General features: G+C 43.2%; 1 protein-coding gene across 1 annotated transcript in view; it reads right to left on the bottom strand.

Annotated features, from left to right (window-relative positions):
* LOC147728404 (cilia- and flagella-associated protein 337-like) overlaps positions 1-27,169 on the bottom strand; it is a 378,048-nt gene that overhangs the window by 297,697 nt on the left and 53,182 nt on the right. The window contains exons 4-6 of the mRNA XM_086963279.1: positions 12,060-12,152; positions 3,989-4,034; positions 783-829 (exon numbers count right to left, since the gene is read on the bottom strand). Of these exons, the coding sequence (XP_086819405.1) occupies positions 783-829; positions 3,989-4,034; positions 12,060-12,152 (186 nt within the window). The remainder of the gene's footprint in view (positions 1-782; positions 830-3,988; positions 4,035-12,059; positions 12,153-27,169) is intronic.

The following is a 27,169-nucleotide window of genomic DNA, read 5'->3' as shown; positions in this document are numbered from 1 at the left end:
CAGGATCTGAAGGCATTAAATCTCTTTTGTGTGCCTACACCCCATTAGAACTCTTCGTTCATCTTCGAAGAATAGGCTTGTGGTTCCTAGGTTTGCTAAGGTTAGATTTGGAGGTAGAGCCTTTTCCACCTTGGCTCCCAAACTGTGGAACTCCCTCCCCTTTGAGCTTACCAGTCAATCCTCCTTAGCAATATTTAAAAAACTTCTTAAGACCTGGCTTTTCTCTCAAGCATATTAGGTTCTTGCTCTCCCATTGGCCTTTTGGTCGAGTTATCTGGAGTCTGGATTTTCATGTCTGTCTTTATTGCGCCTTGATGCCCCTTGGGGGTAAAGTTTTGCGCTGTATAAAAATGCCATTAATTTAATTATCCTTTACTTGATCTCGGAATTACTTTTTCCTTTTACTCTCGTAAGATTCAAATGCCTTATCCTATGTTATTAAACTGCCCTATGTTGACCTGTTGCTTGATGTTTAACCTATACTGTAAAGCGCTCTGATACTCTTGGGTCCAGTAGCGCTATTTAAAACCTTTTAAATAAATAAATAAATAAATAAATAAAGTCTAAGTAACCACTTTCAAGAACCACATTTGTATAGTAATATTTAGCATTTCTAGTTGAGATAACAATTCCTAATTGAGATGATACTTCATGACAAGGTAATATACCATGAGAGCCTCCTGCTAGGGCCTACAAGGGTAAATTAAAGCCCTCGCCCAAAGTAAATGGCTCAGGCCAGGAGACGGGCTCTAAAAAGGGAATGAACCTTTAGTGTTACCCACCTCAGTGTTTCTGCCATGAATGAAGCCAATATGATGTTAACACATCCCTGCAGAACAAAAAAAAACAAATTCAGGTGCAATACTGTAAGTGCAAAACATGCCAAGCTAACTCCTGAGTGTCTTTGGGGCGTAAGTAAATGTGAAGGAAAGAGTTAGGATCGTATGTACCTCGACCTTTACAAATGCATTCGAAACCTTGGCTTAGGCACTGAAAATGTGGATTTTACAATTAAAATAAAGAGGAGACTTCTAAATGGTTCAGTTCACTGATTGTGATACATTTGTTAAAGTGTGATCTATGTTTTGTTTCCGGTAGTTGTTAGAAACGTGAGGTATGCAGTAGAAGAGGGCAATTGTATTGTATTGTATTGTATATTGGATTTATATAGCGCTTATCACCCAGGGGTCTCTAAGCGCTTGCCTTGGGAACCCGTCCTGGCTTTTCCCTGTGAGATAGCCCCTACAGGGCATCCCCAAGGTGAAAGCCAGGCATCCCGCCGCAGGGGGCCGTTGTGGACATTAAGCAAGCTTAATGCCCAGAGTTGCAGAGTGTGAACCCATGATTAGGCCAGGCACCGAAGCGAGAATTATCGAGTCCGTGGACATTTGAGCTCAAGACAATGCTGCGTCGGGAATTGAACCCTGGTCCCGGGTCTGACCTCTGCTTCAGGGTCTGCCTGCTCTAACCAGTGAGCCACACTTCTCCACTGTGGCGGCTCGCAGAGGGAGTGCTGCAGGTGGGGGAGGGGCAGAGTGGGAGGTAGAGGACTCGGACATACGACGGAACTGAGTAAACTAAGTAAATAAATAAAAAAACTATTTACCTTGCGCTCTCAGCATCGCAGAGTCCACTACCCCGCCCTGCCCCTCCCCACCCTGCCTCACAGCCCCCCAGCACTCCCTCTGTGAGCCGCCACTACTGTTAACACTCTCAGCAGAATGCAAGAACACACCAGGAGCATGTTTATTGGGACGTAGAAGTTGGAACAACCGATCAGATACCAAATACCCTCAAAGAGCTGAACATCCCTCCTAAGAGGTAAGTAGCTGATAGTGGTCTAGGGCGAGATAGCAGCGGACACCGCTGGCTCTTTGATGTGATGATAGTATTATTGGGCCTGCGTAGCCACCGACACCAAAAGTTTAGCTCATAAATCAGACGAGGATTACATCTTGTGCATCCGAACTGCTCTAAAATCAAGACTACACTATTGAACATTTGTAGCTCCTCCACTAACTTAGTTATTTTCATTTTATTTTTCGCAGGTTCAGGGCTGGGCTAGAGTCGGGCAGAGCTTGAGGCTCAGTGGGAGGAGTGGTTTGCACTTTGCATGTTCCCCACCAGGATGAATTCAAAGCCTGGTGGGGAACATGGCCAGGCCCCCAGTTCCCATCTAAGTGCCGATGCATGGCTTAGGGGATGCATTGCAGCAGTGTGAATGGTTATGGGGATCCTGGGTGCTTCCTGGTTCCAAGGACTCAAGAAGCAGAGGAGAGACGTGGCCGGAGGAACAGGTAAGTGATATATATATATTTTTTTTATTTTGTCCCCCGCCATCTCCCTCCCCTTCCCCTGCCCCTGCCCCTCCACCCTTATTCCCTGCCAGCCGCTACTGCTATTGAAATGCATATAGATGCTCGTTTCATGTACGCTACATGAATCGTAATTTTTTTCAACCATAAATTACATGATTACACTGCGGTTAGGGGTAAGCAACATTTTTGCTAGCATGGAACTGTACCACACAGACAATTTAGTTTCACAATTCCCACCTAACATTTTCTGCTTAAAGTCTTATGTGGGCAAAATGTAATGAGTTTCTGTTAATCCCTGCACCGCGTGGCAGGCACCTCAACACCCAACCGGAGGCCTCCGAATTCGCTTTCTGACATGCTTTCCATGTCCGGAAACCCTGACATGGAAAACCTGTCAGAAACGGACATCATAATCCTGACGGCGGAAACGCCGTCCTTATGGATTACGGTGAGGCCTCCAACTGGCAGACAGGCTCCTTGAGCCCGCCGGAATCCAGCCGGAATGACCAGCCAGTTTCACTTTGGATCATCTGCATTGCAGGTCGGAGTCTTTCCGGGTCACATCATAATCAGGCACTTAATATAGAAACAATATACAGACATATGTTTTTTTTAAAAGTATATTTCAATAATTAAAAAAATACTAACAGCAAAAAAATGACAAATAATTATTAATGAAAGTAATTTAACAAGTGATTTAAAACAAATATCAAAATATAAACATTTGAATAAACAAAATATTAAAAAACAAATACATTTAAACAACCTTAAATGTAATATAAATCGAATCTAAACAACATTTGGGAAATTGTAGGAGTTTTGACGAGTTTAATTTATATTCACACTCCAATCTACGGAACAGTAGGGAAGGCACTGGAGATTCGGAGGGGTTACAATTTGTATTCCTACTCCAGGCAAAGCAACAGTAGGGAATCATTAGTGCTTAGAAGCGGTTAAATTCACTGTTCCCATGTCAGTCTATGCAAGAGTTGGACTTCAGAGGCGTTAGGTCTATTATTCCCACTGCAGTCAAAGCAACAGTAAGGACAGTTTGGTACTTTGGAAGGGGTACATTTACTATTACCACTCCAATGAAGGCAATAGTAGGGAAAGTGTTGAACTTCGTAAGGAGTACATATACCATTCCAACTCATAATTATTTTTAGAAAACAATGTAATATTTATATGTGTGTGTGTGTGTATATATATATGTATATATATATATATACAATTAAAATTAAATTAATTATAATTCTTCCATCTCTATTTCCTTACAAACTTAACAATGTGCTACTTCATTATAAATTACTAATTGCATTTCAAAAATTGACATATTTAAAATTACAAACTATATTACAAAAGTAATAAAAATTATACTAAGAATACTAGCATCTAAAATTAATATACTAATATATATTAAATTAATAGAACAAATATGTTTTAAATATATTAAATAAACTATATTAAATACAAAAATATTCTTAAAAATTATATTATATACTAAAAAGAAGAGAGTCATACCTTAGCTATTCTCTTCCAGGATATTTTGATAGTCATAATGTTAAATCTGATATTTTGGCTAGTCACTAAATTGCATTGGGAGTCCCTCACATATAAATGGGGATAACATTGTGTGCAACAATTTGATAAATGAAATTAACAGAACCTACCTGTTCATCACCGAATAATATAATACATTCTTCTTTCCCTCTGACACTGAGAGTAAGAACAAACAGAGATAGTGAGCAATTCCACATTCCTAATATCTGATGTGTACAATGAGCATGAAATTGCTAAATGCAGCATATGAGTGCCAGTGGAGTGTGAAATGGAACATATGATTTTAGAGTGAGGAGACCTGGCTTGGAGTGCCACAGATGACACATGATTCCATCGCAAAACTTGAAAGTCACACTACTGTGGTTGAAATATCAACTTACAGATATATTACGACCATACTATACACTACAAAAATATTGTCAATGTTAAATACATTTATTGTTTGATTATTTACATCATGCAATATACATTTGTAAAATATCACCATGTATGATATACAATTAAACATTAAAATTAGTAAAGTTTGACAAGCAAACTACATTTTTCATTATTACAAAGATAAAATTCTACGTAGAATTACCCTGGCAACCCCGCATGTACATTTCATAAAAGCCCTTAACAGGAGCCTTGTTCCTTATCACCCCTATTAATATCTAAAAAAAAGTAAACTTTCATAATACAATTCAATCTGTGCAAGCTCGCTAATGTGTCTACTTCGATTAAACCTTCTATGGGAGTAACTTTGCGGGTTCGGTCTTCCTAGCTTTTTACAGACTATTCGCAGGAGTCTAATTTATTTTTTACCAGTAGCATACATTTTACAAAAGGAGTATTCAGAACTATGGGCCCGATTAGCATCGCCGTGAATCCGCATCCTCCGGGCCGGCGGAAGCCACCGCCGGCCCGGAGGATGCAGATTCACCGCTGCGGACACAGAAAATACCCCCCGCCAGATTAGGATGGCTGGGGGGGGGTCATGTTTCCGTCCGTCGCTTTTCCGCCGTGGTCGCCTTCCGACCGCGGCGAAAAAGCTCTAATATGGCGGCGGTATCTATCAGACACCACCAGCCATATTAGGATGCCGGCGAAGACATGCTTTTCCACGGCGAGTTTTCCGCCGTAGAAAAGCATGTGGTCTTTTCTGTTTGGGGGCCCATTGCGGGCCCCCAGGGTGTCAGGGGGTGGGGGGTGCACATGGAGGGCACCTATGGTACCCCCCTGCATTTGCTTGCACATAGCGGCAGGCACCGCGCGGTGCCTGACGCTTTGTGCATGCAAATGCACTGCATGTATTTTTAGCATTGCGGCCGGTGCTGCTTCGAGCAGCACCCGCCGCAATGTTAAAAATACAGGATGTGACCGCCAGGGTGGCGGTCACATCCTAATTCACATGGAGGGACCGCCGCTGCCCCTGCGGACGGCCCCTCTCCCTCTGGGGTGGCGGACGGACACAGGTCCGTCCGCCATCATAATGACCCCCTTAGTCTGTTGATTTAAAACATCTTATCAGAGCTTGCCTACAGGATCGAAGTCCATGGACATTAAAATGATTCTTTAATAGCCTCCTTCTTTCTTCCATCAAGTCCTGACATATGCAAACTAAGTTAATTATGTTTTCTTCTACTTTTTTGCGTTATCTAAATGGCAAAGGTTTTATTGTGTGTATCCATGGCATTTGCATGAGATAATCCTTGAAGAAGGCCTAAACGTGTTTTAATAAAAGCATTTTTTTTATTTTATGGTCCAAGGTGTTCGAAGGTAGGTTTGTGGCTTAGCAGTTTTATATTCATTCAAGATCATCCATGCGTGCCTTTGTTTTGAGAGGCATTCCTTTTTCTTCAGCGTTGACAATTATTCTGTTGTTGTATTGTTGAGCTTTTTTGAAAGACTCTGGCAGTACTCGTCTAAGGCTGTCTGTAAATACTTCCAATACTGTAGTTTATGATTTGCTTGTACTTCTTGGAAGAGCGATAAACACATTGGATTTGATATATTTGATTTTATTCTCTTCCATACCTTTATATATTTGCCTTTTCCTGTAATTAGTTAGTTAGATAGCCCAAATTCTAACCTGATGTGGGCTGGCCACGCATTACAGGGAAGGCGAAAAATAAGTTTAAATGTTTTTGTATTGCTTTATTTAGAGCTGCAGAGTACCTACCACACAGAGCCTCGCTACCATATGTAATAGTTGGCAATAGTTTCGCGTTTATCACCTTTAAGAGCGGAAGGTAGCCAGGTCCGCCCAAGGACTTCTGTAGAGTTTGAAACGCCATGATTAAGGTGTTACTTACATATATATTTAGACCATACTATACACTACAAAATTATTGTCAAGTTAAGTATTGGGACAAAAAGTCCTCTGCATGGCTGCTCTGAGTGCCCAAAGGGCAGTTTTTTAGATTCCTGATGCTGATTTTTTATCATAGGCGAACACTGATCATACATGTGCTCTGTGACATAGGCCTGTCTCAAGGACTGCAGTATCATTGGACCGGAAGGGTGACCCAAAGTGCGACCCTCCCTTCATAGTGCTGGAAGGCTACCTCCTTCACCATAACTTAAGCAGCACACACACAGTGGTGGCAGCATACCAGTAGTTAACTGAAATAGTAAACAGGACCGCTTTACAGTGTGTCACTGGAGTGAGACCTACAGGCTCAATCACCTTTTTAAAAGTTCTGCTGCTGTGTGCTGAACTCACCTTTGGCCGACATCAGGTAGATGTAGAGTGCTGCACAGCTCGGGGGTAATGGCTCTGCGTTGTTGTATGTGTATCTGGGAAGGGTATAGTACATGGATTGAGCAGTACTGTGTAGTACATGTGAGATTGCTACATGTGCTGAGTTTAAATATGCCTGTGAGGAATACTTGACATGAAAGATGTAGTGCTGTGCAGTAAGAGAATGTGCTAGGTGTACGTGTACAACACATAAAGGGTGAAGTGTTCTGTAACATACACATGGTGAGTGTGTGTGCTGGGAGTGTTAGTGTTTTACTTTAAGCACACCCTGGTTGAATATAGGAAAGCTTCAGTTTTAAACAGTGCACGCAGACTAAGTGTGTGTTCTGAATGCAGGTGTACACTCAAGGGTACAATGCATAGAGATATTAGTGCTGGCCAGTAAGGACCCGATTACGAGTTTGGCCGAGCGGCGCTGGATCCGCACCTCCAAACCCGTGGTCAGGCCGCACTACAAGTTATTCCCTTGTCTGGCAGGTTTTTTTTTTACTCTCCTATGGCAGTGCACTGACAATGGGTACTGCAATGGGAACGCCAATAACAGTTCCTGCATGATATGGACTGATAAGTTCATGCTGTGCAGGAACTGGGGTACATGCGTACAGGGGAACACATTTTGTGCCCCCTGCATGCATCCCAGAGCGCATAGGCAAAATGAAGCCCTATAGGGCTCCCTTTGTTTCCTCTGCAGTACGGTTTTCATGGCGGAGAAGACACCATGAAAACAGGGGCAGAGAGGAAACTAGTAATAAGCTTTGTAGGGCCGCTGCGGTCCTGCCAAACATACTGCAGCCTCCTGACCACTGCGACACCGCCAGGGAACTGCTGCGGCACAGCAATGGTGGTCTGACCACCTGATTGTAATAGGGCAGTCACCTTCATTGTAATGGGGCTATCACCGCCATGCATCCATGAAGTTGGTGGTCCGTGATTGTGACACTAGCCTCATGCTAATTTAATGTGCACACTGAGATCTAAGCCTGTCCCTTGATGTAGGTGAGGTCCTGGACCTGTCCTGTGACCTGGAGGTGTGCACCAGGCATGCCCTCATTTTACCGACAACTGACTAGTATCCCGGTCATGGGCTTAGCGTGCACAGGAGTAGTGGCAGTGAATGGTATTCAGTGAATCCACAGTTGTGACCAGATCTTTTTTATCTGTGTCACTGGAGTGGAGACCTGCTGGCACACTTGTGCTACTATGTGGTGCCTGCTTTGGGTATGTAGCTGTGTGGTGCACTGTGCATTTGAGTGAGCCAAATTAATGGAGGCCAATGAGATCCATTTTTGAAGAGTCCGGCCTGCTTCTGTTCACAAAATGGAGGTAAAGCTATTTTCCCAGAGACTACTAGCATAGTGCTGAAGGGGTTGTACTTGGCCTAGTTTGCAGAGCCATAGTAGGATGGACTCAGGGACATCAGAGGTAAAATGCCCCAGCCCTTGCAACTCCGAGGCCCAGTAGCTCTGGCTTGCACCTTGGCCTCGGATTGAGATCTGACAATTTTCCTTTTGCCAGGCATATTTTGGAGAAATTAAATTGACGATTTGAAAAATGGCAGGATATTGAATTTCTACATCTTATGTAGAGTAACCTGAGCTATGTCATGTGGATGACTGTCAAGGCATATATAGAGATAAACCTCAGCACTCTGATCCATTCAATAATTCATTCATTGATAGTTATCCAGTTATACGATACTTAATTTAAAAAAGGAGCAATGAGTAGTTTGCTGTTCAATTTAATATCTATAAAATACACAAATTTGGCAATATTTTCAATGCATTTAGTTCAAAGGCAAATCTTGCAAAGACATGGTATTACAGAGATGGAGAGCGTAATACAGTAAAACTCCTGTAGAGCGGTGGATCGGCAGCCGACACGTGTTTCGTTACAAAGTAACTTTTTCAAGGCTTAAAAATCCATAGAGTTCGCTCAAATTTCATAGGGTCTTCTTGTTAAGATGACCGATTCCTATTCAGTAACTTCGTGGATGTCGTTCAAAGTGATACCAGTACCAAATAATCTCAGTGGGTCAGATGCTATTCCTTCCAACACAAGGGTATAGTGTCCCTTGGGATTCGATCAGCTTGTCTAAGCCAAAAATAGGCCGGTGCTGCCTCTGAAGGAACTGGCCAATGCAAATAATCTCTTTCAAATTCTTATGTTTTGTTTGTGAAAGTAACTGTTGGAGGAAAAGGTTCATCCTATTACATCATGGACCAAAATAAGTCAAGTTTTCCGAGGGAACAGAGGGCTGTGATATGCCCCTTTGGCTGTTGAATTTCGTAGTATATAATCGGACGTCCCGAGAGGTTCGTCAGATGACTATCAGGGTTCAAGTGCTACTGCTGTTAGTAGATGACTTTCTGTTGGCGTGCTTTAGCCAAATCCAATGCTTGCTGCCCAACCTTAGTTCGTCACCCAAGTGGAGGAATAATTTTTTCTTATTTTTTTTTAATGATTTTTATTAGTTTCAATAAGAGAACATCAGTAACATCTGTATGACGATTCGATCTGGCATTGACATTACAAGATAACAATAAATTTGAATGGCATAGGCGAGGGCATAGAAGAACACTCATCTAGGAGACATTAAATTCCATATTTTTGGCTGTCCTGCCTCTTCACTCTGCCCTGCTCAGCTGTAAACAGGGTGTGAAGTATGTAATAGATAGCAGCTCAGGAAGGATAGCTGCAGAGGGCACAGGAAATTCATTAACACGAAGGGTTCTCCATAGTTAAGTGTACAGGAAGACCTAAAGAAGAGAAGCCTTCTGTTCTGGAGACCTTTAGCCAGTTTGGCAGCTGCCCAGAGGGAGGGGGAGCTGGTCCCAAAACATTCTCAGTGTAGCTGAAGATGAGGAGACTTTCATTTTCCTAAAACACACCTGGCTGGCACACAAGTTTCCTTCAGGGGCAGAAAATTCCTGCCATGTTGCATAAGTACAAAGTGTTACCCACTGGAACTTTTTCAAATTTTTCTCAACGTTGGCACCTCACCCACAGCTCACCGGAACACTCCTGGACCTGGAGAAGAACAGAAAAGGATTGGGCCTGATGTCTAAAAATCTGTGTAGAGACCTGAGAAGTGGTCCTGCTCCCACTGGTACCCAGGAATCAGATGGACTCCAATGGTCAGGTGGATGACCTCCTGCATAGCTACAGGGACACAACAAGCTCCAAGAGTCCTTTCTTCTGCAGTGCCCCGCTGATCCAGCTAGAACGTGACTGGGCCATGCTTATGGCCTCATCTGGAGTGAGCCTTGACCTTTGGGTGCTAAGGTCTCAAGTCTTAGAAGTGACCATGTGGAGCTGCCTCAGAAACTGAAAAGTTGGGATTTAGAAAATATTTGGACTTCGAGGTCCTCCAGAGCATCAGTAGGACCTCATTGCAAAGATGTTTGATACAGCTTCAGGGTTCCCCAACTGGAGAATTTTTAGCTTCATAAAAAAGACAAAGCCTGGAAGTAGAAATCTTGACGAGGTGAAGATGCAAAAGGTATCCGCCCCATGAAAGGACTTCATTGGCTGCCAAAATTGAATGTCCCTTGCTCATAGATTTTCTTGCAAAAACAAATGGCTCAGCTGGAACCTATCCAGCATCTACCCGGCTCTGAGAGGACTTCGGCAGATACAACCTTGCCCCGCTGCAGACTTTCAGAGAGTAGGTCAGAAAGTAGAATCTTTGACTAGGACAAATCCAGCTTGGTAAATCCGAACGGCACTCCATTGTGGTCGGCCTGAAATCACACCTAGTTACAAGTCAACTAGAAACAGTGACTACTGATTGGCACTTTATCTTTTCTTAGCACGTTTACCTTCATTATGTGAAATTTCATATCTCCCATTCACCTTATTTGGTTTTTGGCATTCATATGTAATTTTACTCATTCATGTTTTCTCTATCTTCCTAAATTGATTGTGGAATTGTCATTGTATTATGTTTTTACGTTTTGTTACTGCTGAACACTTTCTACATTTTTCCAAGTTAAGCCTGCCTACTCTGTGTTGTAGATGCCAGGCGGATAAGCTTGGTTTAAATTAGTTTAAATGATTAAAACCGTGTTTTACCTTGACACCTTTGTTATCTTAATCCTTGTAATTAATAACCTACTTTCTTGCATAGTTGAAATCACATCACAATACGTGATTAAAACATATACAATTCCACTATGCCTGATAAGTAGGTGAACTCAAATATTGATTAACAATCCCTTTTTGATTCTGTAAATCTAATTGGGTAGATGGAGCGAGCTTTCAGTGTTATAATGATTTTAACTAGTGTCAAAGTAAAAAAACTGATTATCATTCCAATGATTCCGAAAATATTGTTTGTAAAGATGGCTGTCCCTTTTCCCTACTTAAATATAATATTTAATAGTATTTCTACGTTTATTCCGTGATAATTTCTTGCTAGATATGTTAAAAAGCCCCCTCTTTTGATTTTCTATTTATTATGCTATAAGATTCGTGGTTCCACCTCAGTTTCAACTACAACTGTTTTACAAATGAGCCTGGGATACTGTGAAAGTGAGGTGCATCAGAAGTGCATTTAGAGGAACATGTTTTAAGTACCAACAGAAGTTTTACCCTTGCAGAAAATGGCATGACTATTCAAAGATGGCACCCTTAAACTAGGAAATATACAGGCCGCCCACCAATTCAACCACCCAGCTCCTCAAGAATTCGCACATTTCTGATATTGTTTACAACTGATAGATGGCTTAGAGGCCAGTACATAACATGGATTTTGGTTGCCCAAACTGTAGCAAAGTGGAGGTTGGGCACTTCGAATAGAGGCCCAGTGACATATTACCACTGAACTGACCAATAGAATATGGCGCTTTAAAATATATGCCACTCAACATCAAAACAAACAAGCTAATAGGTGGGAACTCCAATAGATGCAAGTTGGAAGAGACATCAGAAAGCTCCTCCAGAAGGAAAAATTCCAAACTATACTTACAAAATCAGATTCATATGAATGATTAGTTCATTTGAAGGTCATAAAAGGGCTATATTTTCACTCGTGTCAATTGTTTTGTCTCTTTGTCCCCTCTGAAAAAAATTTGAAGTATCTAGTTTCTCTCAGATCACAAATAACAGGGTCAAGGTCACCTGCTGGAGCAGTAAACAATACGATTGTCCTAAACAGTGGCGTTAGCATCCCAACCAGCCCTTTGTAGGAACTGGGACAGCCTGTGACTGTTAATGAGCCAATGCCACCATAAAGCGAATATCCTTGTCCCGTCCAACCTTTGTTTTAGTGCACTAAAAAGGACTGGAAAGATGCTGACGAGCAGCCTGTCCTATTCAGCATCTCAATAGTCAAAGGTGTGTCATTCAACAGTCATTGGCTGCATACTAGGCAATTTCCACCACATTAAAGAGCAGAAAAGACTTATTGAAATAGGGCTGCAACTGCGATCTTCTCTTACCTGCAGTCCAAGCGCAGAGGCATTGTTTCAAAACCAATGATTTGGCAATAGGGTTCAAAATTGGAGAGCTCGTAGAGTCGAATTTCTCTGTCACTGAAAATAGAATGTGTTGTAAGTAAAAGATAAAGCATTTCAATAATTCATATCCAAACAGTAAAATATTTCAACACTAATTCATCATTTATCACTAGGTTGCGGGATAATAACCTGAGGTGTCTCACAGTACCTCCTTTTTCAGGATTTGCACAAAGGGAATAAGCTTTGCCCTATGGGAAACTGTTACCAATGTGGATTTGTAACCTATTTACTACCACTGGCTTTAAGCTAGTGGCAAGAAAATGTGCTAATTTCGAAGCGAAGAGGAATTTGCACTCAACTCTGAATCCGCATAAAACAGGTTTCAAACTCTGTGGCCATTTTAAGGTATGTAATATAAGGTGGACTTGTAGAGTTCTGCTTGTCACCTGTGAGCTATCACATTCAGACTGCTTCAGTTGTCTGTTGGTAATTAACCAATTGCATTCAAATATGGATTCCATGACCCAAGGAATCATGTGTCGTGATTCCATGGCTTTCTTGTCAATCTCAGTGTCCTGCTCCTGACTAGATGGCTTTCTTCCATGTTCTTTTTTTTTTATTGAAGCCGGAATTTTATAGCATAGACATATACATATTGCATCATTACACCATAAAAAAATCTCCTCTAGAGCAATTTAAACAAATTCCTAATACATTAACAATCAACTCAGCCAGGACCAATAGGAATATTTACACAATCAAAAAAAAAAAAAAAATCTAGCTCCACAACCCACCCCCCAAAAACATCTTAAAAACAGTTTCTGCCCTCCCTGCTTTAGTCGAAATAGGTACCCCATATTTCATTGAATTTCGTAGTGCAAAAAGGCATTCACTTTTCTTAACTGATTTTACCTTATGCCCCCACTCCAGGACCGAAGGAATCAAGTCCGTACACCACTTTTGCAATAGCAGTGATCTTGCTACTGCCATTGCGATATAGAATTTTTTTATCATTGAATCCGTAAAAGCGAGGTCGGGATCAAAACCAAATAAGATTAATTTATCATTCACCTCCAATTGGATATTACATTCCTGTTCCAAATAACCAAATAGATGTAGCCAATACTTATTTACTTTGGGGCATCTCAGCATAATATGCGACCTATTGGCAGATGAATGGTTTATACATTGAAAACATTGAGAGGACTGGTTCCCATACATCTTCGACAAAGAATAAGGGGTTCGATACAATAACCATTTACTAAAAAACAGCATCCTATGCCAATTTGCCCCTCTCAATGAGCTAAAATTAAGTCTGTTAATGGTCGACCAAATAAAGGTTGACATCTCGCAATTCTCGTGTTCCGCCCATTTTTTAATAGCTTTTAACTCAAGATCCACACCCTTTATAGTAGCTAGATATTTCTTCCAAGCGCCTGGTTTCTTATCCAATGGACTAAGTAATAGTTCATCGACCAACTGATTCTGATCCAATAAGGAAGAAGCATCTATTCCTACAAAATATTTATATAGAATACTATATGAATTCATTAAAATAAAGTCATTTGAAATCAATTGTGCCATTTCCTCTACTGTCAGCCAATTTCCATTTCTCACAAAATCTGAAACTTTAATGTAACCCGCTGCGACCCATTTTGACGCCAGACAAAAAGGCTGTCTTACCCGTGCCGAAGGCAGGATTCCTTCTTATAATGTAGCGGAATTAATTGCTGGAATAGAGTATTTTTTTTAAAAAGCCTGTCGTTTTTTAAAAACCCAGGGAAGGCACTTATAGCGTACCAATTTCAGGGATCTAAACATCAGCAAGGGGGAGTGGATTTGGCTGTCTCTACACATTAAATTCATAAAGATATTACAATAAAAGTGTGGTTGCGGTGAAGGTTTAAATCTAGATAGATATTGTGCAAAATACGCATCGTAGTAATCCCTAAGATTCGGAAGGGCTAACCCTCCCTGATCCAAATCCTCATATAAAGTGCTGAGTGCTATTCGGGGGGTTTTCTTTGCCCAGAGAAAAGCTGTAAACATGGACTCTACCCGAGTGAAAAAGGATCCTAATAAGGTGGATGGTAATGAGGAAAACCAAAAATTAAATAACGGAAGAACAGACATTTTAACCCCTTCGATGCTCATGACGAATCTTGCACGCAGCGATGGTGTTAATTAAAGCGACTCGTCCCAAAATAGAAAGAGGAAGCATGCTCCAACGCAAAAACAACCCCTGAACTTTCTTAATAAGAGGAACAAAATTCAAATTATATTAATCGTTGACAGACTCAGAAAAAAACCCAGATATCTCTTTGGGTTAATATTTACAGTCTTATAAATGTCAGGGTGCAAATCTAAGGCTACCCTCCCACATTGCAACACTTCAGTCTTCCCTTTATTTATGCGATAGCCCCCTAATGCTTCAAAGTCTTCAAACAACTGGAAGACTTTGGTTTGTACCTCAATAGTGGGTTTAATTATAAGCATGGTGTCATCTGCATATAGTTTTAATTTTGCCATTGATGGAATTGGGTGGCAGATATCGGCACAGTTCCGAATGGCTATTGCCAAGGCTTCGATGAAGAAGGCAAACAGAACTGGCGATAAAGGGCCCCCTTGCCTTGTGCCTCTTTTAATTTTCAATGACCCTGCCACTGCCGAGTTAATAACTATATTGGCTACAGCATTCGCGTACAAATTATGAATCAAGGATATAATCGCCAACGGAATACCAAAAGACTGTAAGATCGTAAATAGAGTCTCCCAGACCACGAGGTCAAAAGCCTTCTCAGCATCCAGTAGTAAAACTAGGGCAGGTATCTTCTGTATATTGAAGTAATCCAAGGCCTCTGACAGAAAGTGGATATTGGTAGCTAATTGTCTGCCCGCGATAAACCCATTTTGATCCAAATGGATCAAATTCGCCGCATGCTTATTAAACCTGAGTGCTAAAAGTTTAGTAACTAATTTATAGTCTGAATTAAGTAACGTAATTGGGCGATAAGAATTGGGGTCCCTCTTGTTCTTACCCTTCTTCGCTAAATTCACTATGTTCCCCTGTCTAAAGGATTCAGGAACTGCCCCTCCTTCCAACAAAGAATTAATCAAAAAAAGAAAAATTCTGAAAATGCGTCAAAAAAAACTTTATAAAATTCAGATGGAAACCCATCTGGCCGCACGCTTTCCCATTGGGTAGGCTCTTCACTACTTCCTCCAGCTCTTTCAAGGAAAAGGGATCAACCATACAAGCTTTATCCCTTTCCGAAAGTATTGGTGGCGGATTTTCATGGAGAAATTTTCCAAGCAAACGGTCATCCACCATCTGAAGCTTACCATAAATAGCTGCATAATGATTAAGCATTATGTCTCCAATTTTCACTGGGTCCTCTATACACGCAGCAGTCAGGGGGCAGTTTAGCCTGGAGAAACCGATGGAATTGGCTAGGTTTGCCAAATTTGCACATAAAGTTAAAGAACGTTTAAGTAACGCACCTTGCACTTTAGAACTTCAAGACTGCACTTTGGGCATGCCCAGACTTTGATTTGCACGCTGCGACACGCTGTATCTATTTTGCACTTTGTTGGAATCTCTATTCCAAAATAGGCCTTTGAATGCCTTGAATTCATAATTGACACATGGGTTTTAATGTTTTTATTATCTATGAGCTGTATTTTTAGGATTTGCTTTACAGGATCTAGTGCATCCAAATTTGTAGCAGTTAACGATGATTACTGTAGCAAGCAATTATTGTGGATATTTTATAGGACTCTTTTTGTAACAATTTTTGTTAATTGATACAATAAAATATATTCATTCATTCAGTCAGGGGGCAGTTTAATGACGTAATTTAATTTGCAGCCGCCTGCTCTCTGGCCTGCCACGCCAAGAGTCTGCCTGTGAAATTGCTTTCCTCATAAGTCTTCTGTTCTGATGAAACTGTTGGTAAATAGTTTCACTTTGAGTGTAAAACAGGGAGCAAAGCTCAAGCTTGGCCTGCTCAAGCTGTGTTTTAATGGGGGCCGAGGAGCTATATAAAAAAGCCTCATGGAGTGCTTGGATCTTGTCTTCCAAATTCGCCTTTGTTCCCATTATTAACCCTCTAACAAAAGCCTTAAGGGAGTCCCATACTACATTGGAGGCAGCGGACTGAATATTTAGAATTAAAAATTCTTTAATCTCCAAACTCATAAACTTCACCCAATCATTAAAGTATTGTTTATTTAACATCCATCGCTTAGGATGTCTCGAACCTCCCCCAAATGGACTTCCAGTGCCAGCATTGCATGATCAGAAAAACCGTTATAAAAGAATTTTTTCTGAAAAAAATTTAAACACTGGGAAATCCCAAAAAAATCAATGAGAGATGAGGAGCTAAACCGGCCTGACCCACACATAAATTTACTTTCTGAAGGAAATGGTGCTCGCCAGGGGTCACCCAGATTTAAAATTGCTCCATAATTTTGCAGAACCTTAAATGACTTAGGGGCAGATTTATGATGCCCTTGCGCCTCTTTGCGCCGCAATTGCGTCACTTTATTTGGCGCAACGGTGGCACAAACTATGTGCCCTATTTACAACGTGACGCATCTAGGAGATGCGTCACATTGTAAAGCCCTGCGCCATAAGGAGGCGTTCCTGCGCAGGAACGCCTCCTGAAAGAGGCAGAGTGAAATCTATGAGATTTCACTCAGTCACTTTTAGGCCAATGCTGCGTCAAAACCCTGCGCCTGCTTGAAGCAGGCGTAGGTCTTGACGCAACATTGTGTAGATGGAGCACCGCCGAGCCTTGCTGGAGCTGCGCCGCGCTTGCGACGCAACTCCAGCAATGCGCCGCTTTTACGGCACAGATGCGTCACGCATCTGTGCCGTTTTTGCACCATGGTGCGCCGCATTGTAAATGCAGCGCACCATGGGTGGTGTAGCTGTGGCGCACATTAACTGGCGCATCCCTGGGGATGCGCCAGTTAACATAAATCTGCCCCTTAGGTTTTATCTGTCTTTTCCCATGAGCAGAGGAATCTAAATGGGGGTCCATCAAAATATTGAAGTCCCCCCCACGAATATATCCCCAGGGACCTGAGTCAGCGATTGGCATAGCTCCTCATATGCTTTAGAATTATCCTCCACAGGTGCGTAAAAACTCACAAATGTCAATGGGTTAAACTTTGGTCTAAGGGAACATGTAACCCAGCACCACCTCCCCTGCTGATCTTTACCAAAATTAACATAGTCTGCATGTAAATTTTTGTTTAGAAATATGGCAGTCCCTCTCTGAGAGGCAGAGGATGACGAAAATCCCCTATAGGCTGCCCAAGATTTAAACATAGAAAATTCAGGGAGATTTGTAATCGAAATGTGGGTCTCTTGCAAGAGAATCACCCCAGGATTTACAGTTTTTAACCAGGTTTCAATAGCACGCATTTTTCTCTGATTATTCAGCCCATTTACATTAAATGAAACAACTTTTAACGTTAACATATTAACCATATATGAAACAAAATCAAAAACATGAACCCACCCCTCATCTGCCTGGAATCACTTATGAATAGATGCAAATAAGCAATGTAACCTTGAAAATTAACCGGCTTCCTTTTCTCCTTTTTATACCATGCCATCCCCCTGAAAAGTGGACTATCCCCCCTCCACCACCCCCTCCTCTTCTCCCACCCCCAATTCAACTCGGTTGTCATGTTATTACACCCTGGTGATCCCACCCTTTTCCCCCCAGCGATGTGGGCAACCTTTCTCTCATAATACCTTGCACAGAACCCTGGCAATTAAACCTACTATTTAATCTCCCCATTCTGATCTCCTAGCAAAAAACTAAATCATACTAAATCATATAGAGATTAAACATGGCCCTTCTAGCCCTTCAGAGCCTGAGAGATCTCTTTTAGAAATTCCTGCGCTTCGTCAACGTCCGTAAACATGAAGAATTTCCCTTTCACCAGGACTCTCAACTTGGATTGCTGGGTGATTGAAGCTTGTGCCTTTTTTGCCTTAAATAGGTGGAGGATTTTAACAAACTCCTTCCTACGGCGTGCCGCTGCTGCTGTCATGTCTGAAAAAATCCGACACTTAGTTGTCTCATTTACCACAAATTGCCGCTGTTGAATAGCTTTTGTTAAAATTGTTTCTTTTATACGAAAACCGGCAAAATTAATCAGTATAGTACGTGGAAGCAACGAGTTGGGATATGGATGAGCCGGGACACGGTGGGCCCTCTTGATCGTAAGATCGCCTTGAAAGTCAGGAATAACTCTCTTTTTGATAAAGGTGTTCACCCAATTCAGGGTTTGAGACCATTCCACTCCCTCTGGAACACCTACTATACGAAGATTCGATCTTCGACAGTGGTTCTCCAACTCTTCCATTTTACTCTCCAACACATGTTTGCTTTTGGTGTCTGCCTCAACTTCCTTCCTAACAGAAGACAACTGGTCTTCTAAGGCTGATATCCTTTCTTCAGCCTCCTGCAGCTTAATGGGAAGGCTCCCCATTGTACTTTCGATTTTCTCTAAGCGTAGATTAAGAGAGGCCAGTTCCGCTTTTTGAGGTTTTTTTTCAAATCCCCGACTTCCTCTGAGATCAAATTTAGCATATCCTTGATGCTCATTTGAAAGAGCCCCCCTGAGTCAGTCGGAAGGTTAGGATTGAGGTCAGCATCGAGGTTAGCATTGGAGTTAGCCCCACCTCCTCCTGCTGGGGGCTATGGACTGAACCAAGTTTGTCGGTGCAATCCCAAGACCCTTCGAGGAGTCTATCCCCTGATCACATACTTGCATCTTTACAAATTTTGAAAAATCCGCCGCCGATATCCCGCTCTGGTTAGCAGGAGCTAGAGCGGTCTCTCTGTCAAGATGAAAGGAGTCCGGCAGGTCAGGTAATTCAGCATTAAGGAGAAGTGTGGCTCGATGGTTAGAGTGGCAGACCCTGATGCAGAAGTCTGGCCCGGGACCAGGGTTCAATTCCCGCCTCGGTGGGTCTTGGGCTCAATTTCCTCGGACCTGATAATTCTCGCCTCGGTGCCTATTCTAATCATGAGTCCCACTCTGTAACTCTGGGCAATAGCTTGCTTAATCTCCACAACGGCCCCAACAACGCTAGGATGCCTGGCCTCACCTTGGGGGTGCCCAGGAGTGGGCACTTCACAGGGAAAGTCCAGGAAGGGTTCCTTAGCGGTATTCATACAAGTGCCGAGATGCCTCCGGGTAGTCGTGCGCTATACAAATACGTAATTATCATTAACAGCAAAATCAGCAATTCTTGTAGGTACTTTCGGGCAGTCTGATCTTGATACCTCAACCCCAGAGTCTGATACAACTGGTACATCAATGCTAACTGTGGTACTAGCGGCTCCCGTAATCCCGGGAAGTTCCTTGATGTTCTTTGCAGACAAATCGGGGCTAGGAGAGGAAGCCTGCGACATTGGCTTTTTGAGGAAAAGTGAGAATTGTTTGAGCCCTTTTGTGGCATTTCCTTTCTGTTGCGTATCCGGTTCACCTTCTTCTTGGAAATTTACTGGAGGGCTTTGGGTAACTCCATCCTTAGCAGAGGCTTCCTCTAGCTGAACTGGCTGTTGAATAGTTGTTACTGTGGCAGCTAGGTTCCCTTCCTCTCCCTCAGAGCTTTCGAATGTAGAATCGAGGCTATGGACATGAGGGGTGTCCAACCCAGCCAGGCGAACTGCCTCCTTTGCCTCTCTCACTTCTTTAGCTATACGCCGGCGGGTCTTAACCTTCATAGGGCGAGTGTTTAATAGCTTCCCCATTTTTATAAACTCAGGGATACCAGTCTTTACCAGTCTCTATCACAGGTCTTTATCGCCTCTGAGTATATGTCCAGTGGAAGGACTTGCCGTCACTCAGCAGTCAATCATCCAGCTCTAGATCCCCCCAGCTCGCCTCAAGCCTCCCGCTCACCTCCTCCGCCTCCACCGCTGATGGCGTCTTACTCGTGATGCAGCAGTCTGACGAGCTCAGGGGCAGACACACCGCAAACTTAAGCCGCACTCAGAAGCCGCCAAAAGAACAGCGGCGCGGCCGTGAAGAGATTTGCCTTGCCGTCCGGAGAGTGAGCGCGTGCCCCCTGCCTCCTCCTCACCACCTCGCCTCCTCGAACAAAGCTCGTAAAACCGCCGCCTGCCTCTTCTAGCGGCGATCGACTCTCATGGATGCTCAGGATTTCCTTCCCCACAAGAAGCTGCTGAGATTCACCCAAAATGGATCGGAAATTGCCAGAATCGCCAGAATCACGGAAACGCCATCAACCAGGTACGCACCGCCATTGCTAAAGGGTGGAGCAGTGGATCACCTGTGGCTACTCGGAGGCGTGGTTCTCCGTAGCCATCCTCCACTCTTCCATGTTCTTTTGTTTGTGCTGCCCAAGGAGCATTCCTATCTCACCTTGTTTTGATTGGATGAGTTGCACCCTTCCAGCGCTGGTATCAGGACACTTCAGTGCAGTACATGAGGGACTGTTTTCTCTACCTCACTCTATTTCTCCTTACCCCCCTTTTCTTCTCCCTTCCTCCTTTATTTAAAAATGAGACCTGTGCCTGCCCTTACCAAGCTCTGTCTCCTCCTGCCACTACCACAGCAGCAAATGGCCATCCATTCCAAGATGGATGCATGTGCCTGCGTGCACAATTGTATACTCATGGAAATCATCTTGGAATGCTCTTCTTTATGTTCATGAAACAGCATTCCAAGATAACCGCCATCCGTACACATGCATCCTAAATATAAACATATATTTTACACACAGTCAACCCCTAAATCTGAAACTAACCTCAACTCTAAGCCATAACTTGAACTGTACCCAAACCTCCACTCGTGAACATGATATCAAACCTATTATCTCAACACAGAAGCCTCAAAGACCATGTACTAAGGCTAAGGGTCTAATTACAAATTCGGAACCTGTGGTGGTGGTCCCTGGACTCCCAGATTGTCAGTCCACTAGCCATATTACGACTTTGGCAGTAGGACCGCCACAGGACTGCTGCTATCACCAGGATCCTTGATCCCATGACAGTACTGCAGCAGTCAGAGGTGATAATATGCTGGCAGTACAGATGCTGCACCACCAAGCATATTATGAGTTTCCTCACTGGCTTCCTTTTCATGGCGGTGAGCCTGCCATAAAAAGGGTGGCAGTGAGGAAACTAAGGGGGCCATATAGGGTCCCCTTGTGCCTCTGTGCACGTGGTTCAGGCAAGGGGGTGCATGGTGTGCCGCTCTGTCTGTATGCACCCCCATGTTCCTGCACCGAATGAAATGCACAACATTGTGCATTTCGGTCCATGCAGTGCCTTTCTAAGGCTCACTACCTGGGTCAGTCAAAGCAACGCCCGCCAGACCTGGACAAAACTCCAAATCTGGTGAGCTGTCAGCAGATAGCTTTGGCGGTGTGGCAGTGGGGCGCGGCATGGCGCCACGCTGCTATACCGCCAAAGTCATAATCAGGCCCTAAGTCTAACCGTAGCCCCAAAGCCTAGTCCCAAACACTCCCACCTAAACCTAAGCATATAAAACCGAACTATGATCAAACAGTATTTTTAACTGCCTAAGCTAAAACTGAAATGTTTGAGCACTTTATTCTAAGTCTATGTAGCCAAAATGTAACCCCTTATATCTCACAGTTTAAGCCTATGTCAGGGTTATAAATAGTTTTTTGTTAAATATTTTTATTGATGAACTGTATCAAGAAATTGGCAATACCATACCTATTCAATATAGTGACTTCGCAATACAATACGAAAGAGTCAATCTAGTGAATATAATTTAATTTCAATTAAGGAAAATATTCATGATCGTATTGTACCATATATTCCACAATGACAGGAGTTAGCAAAAACAACCGCAAACAATAGGAGACTAGGAAGGGAGAAAAAGTGGAGGACTTCACATAAGATGTCTTAAAAACTACCACATAAATAAACAGTGTGCTTCCAAACTCGATAGTATTGAATACCTTCAGTTTTTTTTTAAAGGAAAATATCCCAAAAAGAATTGAGTTATATAATGAGGTAAGACTGTACTTGTGAAGGATGGAGGGGTTGTACTTATTCATATGTAATGTTTGGGATAGCAACATATGTAAGAGATACCTATATTTATCAACCCTGTGGCAGTCTTCAGGGGGGTGTTGATCTCCTTTGAAGTAGTTGTATGTTACATAACATGGGCCACCAATGGAAAGGAAAGAATGTGTTTGGTTAAAACAGTAATGACTGCAAAATGTTTACTATACAATTTCATAATTTCTGTGCTAAAGGAACCTAATACTGCTTTGTGATTGTATTTAAAAAAATGTAGCCCCATTATCTGTCTTTAGTTAAAATGCTATAAACTCCAAACAGACGAATTAGCATAACTCATTTCCGTTCTGTCCAATTAGAAGAGCAGCCTGTCAAAGGGAAGCTGAGGAAAGTTTAATTGGTTGCCATGAGGTAAACACAGATAGATGTGACAGGTCTTTTCCCCAGACAGCAGCACAGGCTGATTCTCTGAATCCTGAGAGGGGATTTGTAACAACATCTCAATGTCTGCCCTCAGTAGCGTGCTTAACCACGCCACGCCCCTCAACCTGTTCCACATTAGAACTAGAAAGATCGGTTTCTTTTTCAAATTAAACAGTGTCGGTGTGGGGAGATAGTGCGAGCATCTGCGGTGGCAGACTGGGTGGGAACTGACTACCAGTTTCAAACACATGGATGTAGAACTCTAGTCACTTACCTTGTGGCAAGATGTTAGCACACAGCCTGAGTGGAGGGATTTTACACCAATCAAGGGCCAAATTGTGTCCTTACAACCAGGGGGGTAACTGTCAAAAGTGCAACAGGTGCTGTGGCTTCTTGGGCTACGTGTCTGAGGGGTCCAAGTCACCCCAATTAATGGCTACTTTTTCAATAAAACCAGGCTATGGGAGCACTATTCCTTTGCTTTATTAGGGCCTCTTGCACCCTTGCAATGCCACCGGCGAGGAGCTCTAAGGATACTACGCATATAGAACCCTGCCACTGCTATTTCAACATAACAATTTTTCCTATAAAAAGTGCTATCGATCCCGCCAGTCCGTACTTCAGGCCTCATCGGGCAGTTGATAAAGTGACTTATTTATGATGTTTCCAGGCACCTTCCTGGTTTTGTTTGGCTAGGTGCTGGCTCCGTTTCGTATGTTGTGCTGGAAAACACCGATACGTTCTCTCGTCTCTGAGGAGCTGTAGAAAAAGATCGCACATCCATAGTGTATAACTACCCTTTATTCTCTACACTGCAGATAAAGGTAGGATAGCAGAGTAACAGCACCTTCCTTGTCCAAGCCTCTCCTCCAACTGCTACCCTCCAAAACCCTCAATCCCCACATCATAGTGACGCCTTGCACCAGGGCCGGACTGGCCGTAGCGGGCACCAGGCGTTTCCCCGGTGGGCCACGAGGGTGCAGGCTGGTTTTGGGCCCCTGCAGGGCAGTTTTGGTACCATGAGTCGGCAGCATCGGCTCCCTGTAACAAAATCGGCCTAAACCGGCCCTGTTAAACAACTCTGCCGCACCCCCAAGGGGCTGGCCGGGCAGTTTTCCAGGGCCAGTTACGGTTCCCAGTCCGGCCCTGCCTTGCACATTCTTATGCTGGATAGCTGCATTGCAGCGTTGTGATTGGCTATGGGGAGCCTATGTGCTTACTGGTGCCGGGACTCGGCGGAGAAGAGGAGGAGAGACTCGGCAGGCGCAAGAGGTAAGTGGTATTTTTTTTTCCGGTCCCCCATCATTCCCTTCCCTCCACGCCTCCCACTTCATTCCCTGCCAGCCACTCCTGAACACGTCATAAGTGCATGTATTTCTTTTTATCCTAGCACAGCAGCAATTGTATTTCAAAGGAGCTGAGCTATGACCTGCCCAACTCATTCCTAGCATTAAGCAACTTTGCACCAGCATTTTACACCAGCCCATCTCTGGTGAAATAGCTTTTTCGCTAATCGACATGTAGGGGTGGGTAAGATTGCACATTTTTTCTTCATATAACATGCATTATTTCTCATGAAATGTATGTGTTTCACATGTATTTTGGGCTTATTATACATTGGAGGTCTTCAGCGTGACAATCATACATGAAGCATAGTCTTGTGTACGAAATGTGTGCGAGCCAGCTCAATGTATTCTCCTCTTGGTTTCTAAAGTGATCCGGTTAACGTGTCTAGAGCAACGCATACAATCATGGTACACATCCAATTCCAGCAAGACATTTTCTGCTTCAACCAATTCTGTTACAAGAAAAAATTCAGCGTTGATCCTAAGGAAAATAATTGAGGTTCATGGGAAAATATGCTTGCGTAAAATAATTTTGCTCATCACAATCAACAAGACGCAAAAAAGTAGTCTTGGAAAATATAATTTTGGCACCAATCCTTCAGTACAAATGTCTTATTGGGCTGGTGAAACTTCACTGGTTGCAGGTGAGACATATAGTGAAGCTTAAAACTCTATGCCTGGTACACAAAGTAATTGTTAGAAGGGAAATCAATCCCCGCTTGAACAGATTCTCCTAATATGAGCCTAAGAGAATCTTTAATCTACTAGGACACTTTTGATGGTTATTTGGGCTTCTTTTTTTTGTTAGTGCTGCACCTGTGTACATGGAGAAGCTCAGAGTGGACATGGCTCCCACAGGGGTGTCTCCTCCCTTCTACCATGGTTCTATCCAAAATACTTACCCGGCTAACTGAGGCTGTGTGCTGGCGGGACTCTTTTAGGGGTACTCTGCAACACGGTCCTCATCCACAGCATTTAATCACCATGTGTTGAGGGATGCCTTGTAGGGGTAAGGATTGGGGAAATGACCTGTGGGTCTAAGAGAAGCCTCGAAGGACTGGATTGAAGAACAAAACTCATGCCTGGCAGATCCCAACTGCGATGCTCAGGGAAGCCCAAGGGGGATGAAGAGGAGACCAAACTTCAATCATGATGACCCTGTTCTGGCCCAAGGCCTTAAGAAGACCGTACTTGAGGCATGGCAGACCCCTGCACTGACCCTCAGGTGAGCCTTCGAGCTGTGAAAGAGACTGCACCTGATGCAACGATGACCAGCCATCGTCTGACAGTGCTGCGGGTAAGAGGTGGGGGTAATATAAAAGACAAGGTGCGGGGTCCAGATGCTATATCGTTCTGTCCCCTTGTTCCAACTCCCCGATTTTACAACTCCAATCCCTTAACTGGCACCTATATGCAAGACTTCTCCCTGACACCCCCTTTCATTGGCAATCCTCTGTTCCCACTCTCCGGGCACTCCCTTTAAACTGGTCCTTGGTACCCTCTGCTCCTCACTTCTTTTGCAACCTCTTTTTTTTCTTGCCCACTCTTCTGCTATACCTATTGTCTCTTCCTTTCTTATAGTGTGCCGCTAGCCGATTCTACCTTTTCCTCCTCAAACTAGCATTTCCCTTTGCTTTGGTACTCCCCCTAAAAGCCTGAGATACATCTGCCCTTCTTTATTGGCTCCCTTTTGCCTCCAACCCCTGCTCCAGTGTTCTTTGTTCTTCTGCCCTGGCACCCACATGTGCCTCTCGTTTATATATCACATAAGTTCCGGGTGAGCATTGTGTCTGATGTGTGCAGATGTAAGTGCAGGGCGAGAGCTGTGTGTGGGCAAGATGAGAGGTGTGGTTGTGTGAGGGTAGGGGTCTGCTTGTAGGAGTGCAGGGGCATAGGCGTGCACAAGTGAGTGCAGAGTGAGATGTGTGCCATTGTGAGTATAAAGTGAGCAGCCTGTCCATGTGAGTGCAGGGTGGGCAGTTATTTGAGTGCTGTGTATCTCATGTGCTGTGTATAATGGCATGTTGACTATTAACAACATGTACAGTACGTGACAGAAAACCTTGGTGGCATATTTTAAGATAGATTATGTATGTGCTCATGATCCCTTTCTAGGTAAAATTATCCATTGTCACGAGAAAACCACGGGTAAGGTTTGTTTTATGCTGTGTGTGTAACTAACATCCTCTGAACGACCAGACTACGACTGACTCATTGGAGTAGGAGAATGTCTTTCTGTGTTGAAGGAAATCTGTTGAGCATGAAAAAAGAGGCTGAAACATGTTGATACAAATTGAGGAATGGTTGGGTGAAAAATGCCCCATGACCAGCTATATACTCATAGTTTTAATCCTGTCAGAGGAACCAGCAAATAAATAATTGAACTAATTTGGAAATCCTCTAGGCCGTTTTAACCACCTATGACAAGATCCCTGAGTGTGAGTGTAAAAGTGAAGGCTGCAGGACATCAGTGTTTTTTCCAACACACTGAAACATTTTAAACACTGTAAATTAACAAATATTTGAAAATAAACAGCAATTAGGAGACCACAAACGAAGCACGTTTGTTTGTCCTTCTGAAGTGTGATGGAAACAAAATGTTAACAGGATCAAAACAAACCACTTTACTTGGCGATGAGCAAATGGTAAATATTTGCTGAAAATTGATTTCTACACATTATCTTTTGTGTGCTAAGTAGTTTTTTCATTAAAACTGAATGTCACTGCAAATGTTGTGGCAATTTCAATGTGCAGCTTGCTACCTGTAAATGCTGATGTGCTAACGCTCCATGCTTTAGTAATATATTTGCACCAGTGTGCTCGAAAATGCAACATGGGCTACCACACCCGTACCCCTCTCCTTCTGAATGGGCGTGACTCATTTACGGTGCTTGTTCTTTATGTCAAGATTGGGTTTTTCGCAATCCTTATTACCTCAGTGATACAACATTGACGCAGCACCCCCACTCTGGAAAATCCTACAGACCACTGTGGGAGCCACAAAATGACCCGCAATACAGGCCTGGTGCTCAGACCTCAGTTTGAGCTGTTACACACCTTCTGAGTAAGCTCATGAGATATAGACAGTGCATCAGCAAAATACGAAGAGATGCTCAAACCACTGCTCTATGTTCCAGAAGTCAAAGGTCTGTTGCTGCAACCTCTGCTACTTTCTCCAGCACCCCTACCCGGAAATTACAGCAGGTGCTTTAGACAAGCGAGAGGTGCTTTAAATCTTTAGAAAAGGTAGAGGAGGGTACAAATGAGAGAG

Source organism: Lissotriton vulgaris, chromosome 3_1 (genome assembly GCF_964263255.1).
Source record: "Lissotriton vulgaris chromosome 3_1, aLisVul1.2, whole genome shotgun sequence".
In the NCBI taxonomy this organism is placed as follows: Eukaryota; Metazoa; Chordata; class Amphibia; order Caudata; family Salamandridae; genus Lissotriton; species Lissotriton vulgaris.
This window is presented reverse-complemented; position numbering and strand designations above follow the sequence as displayed.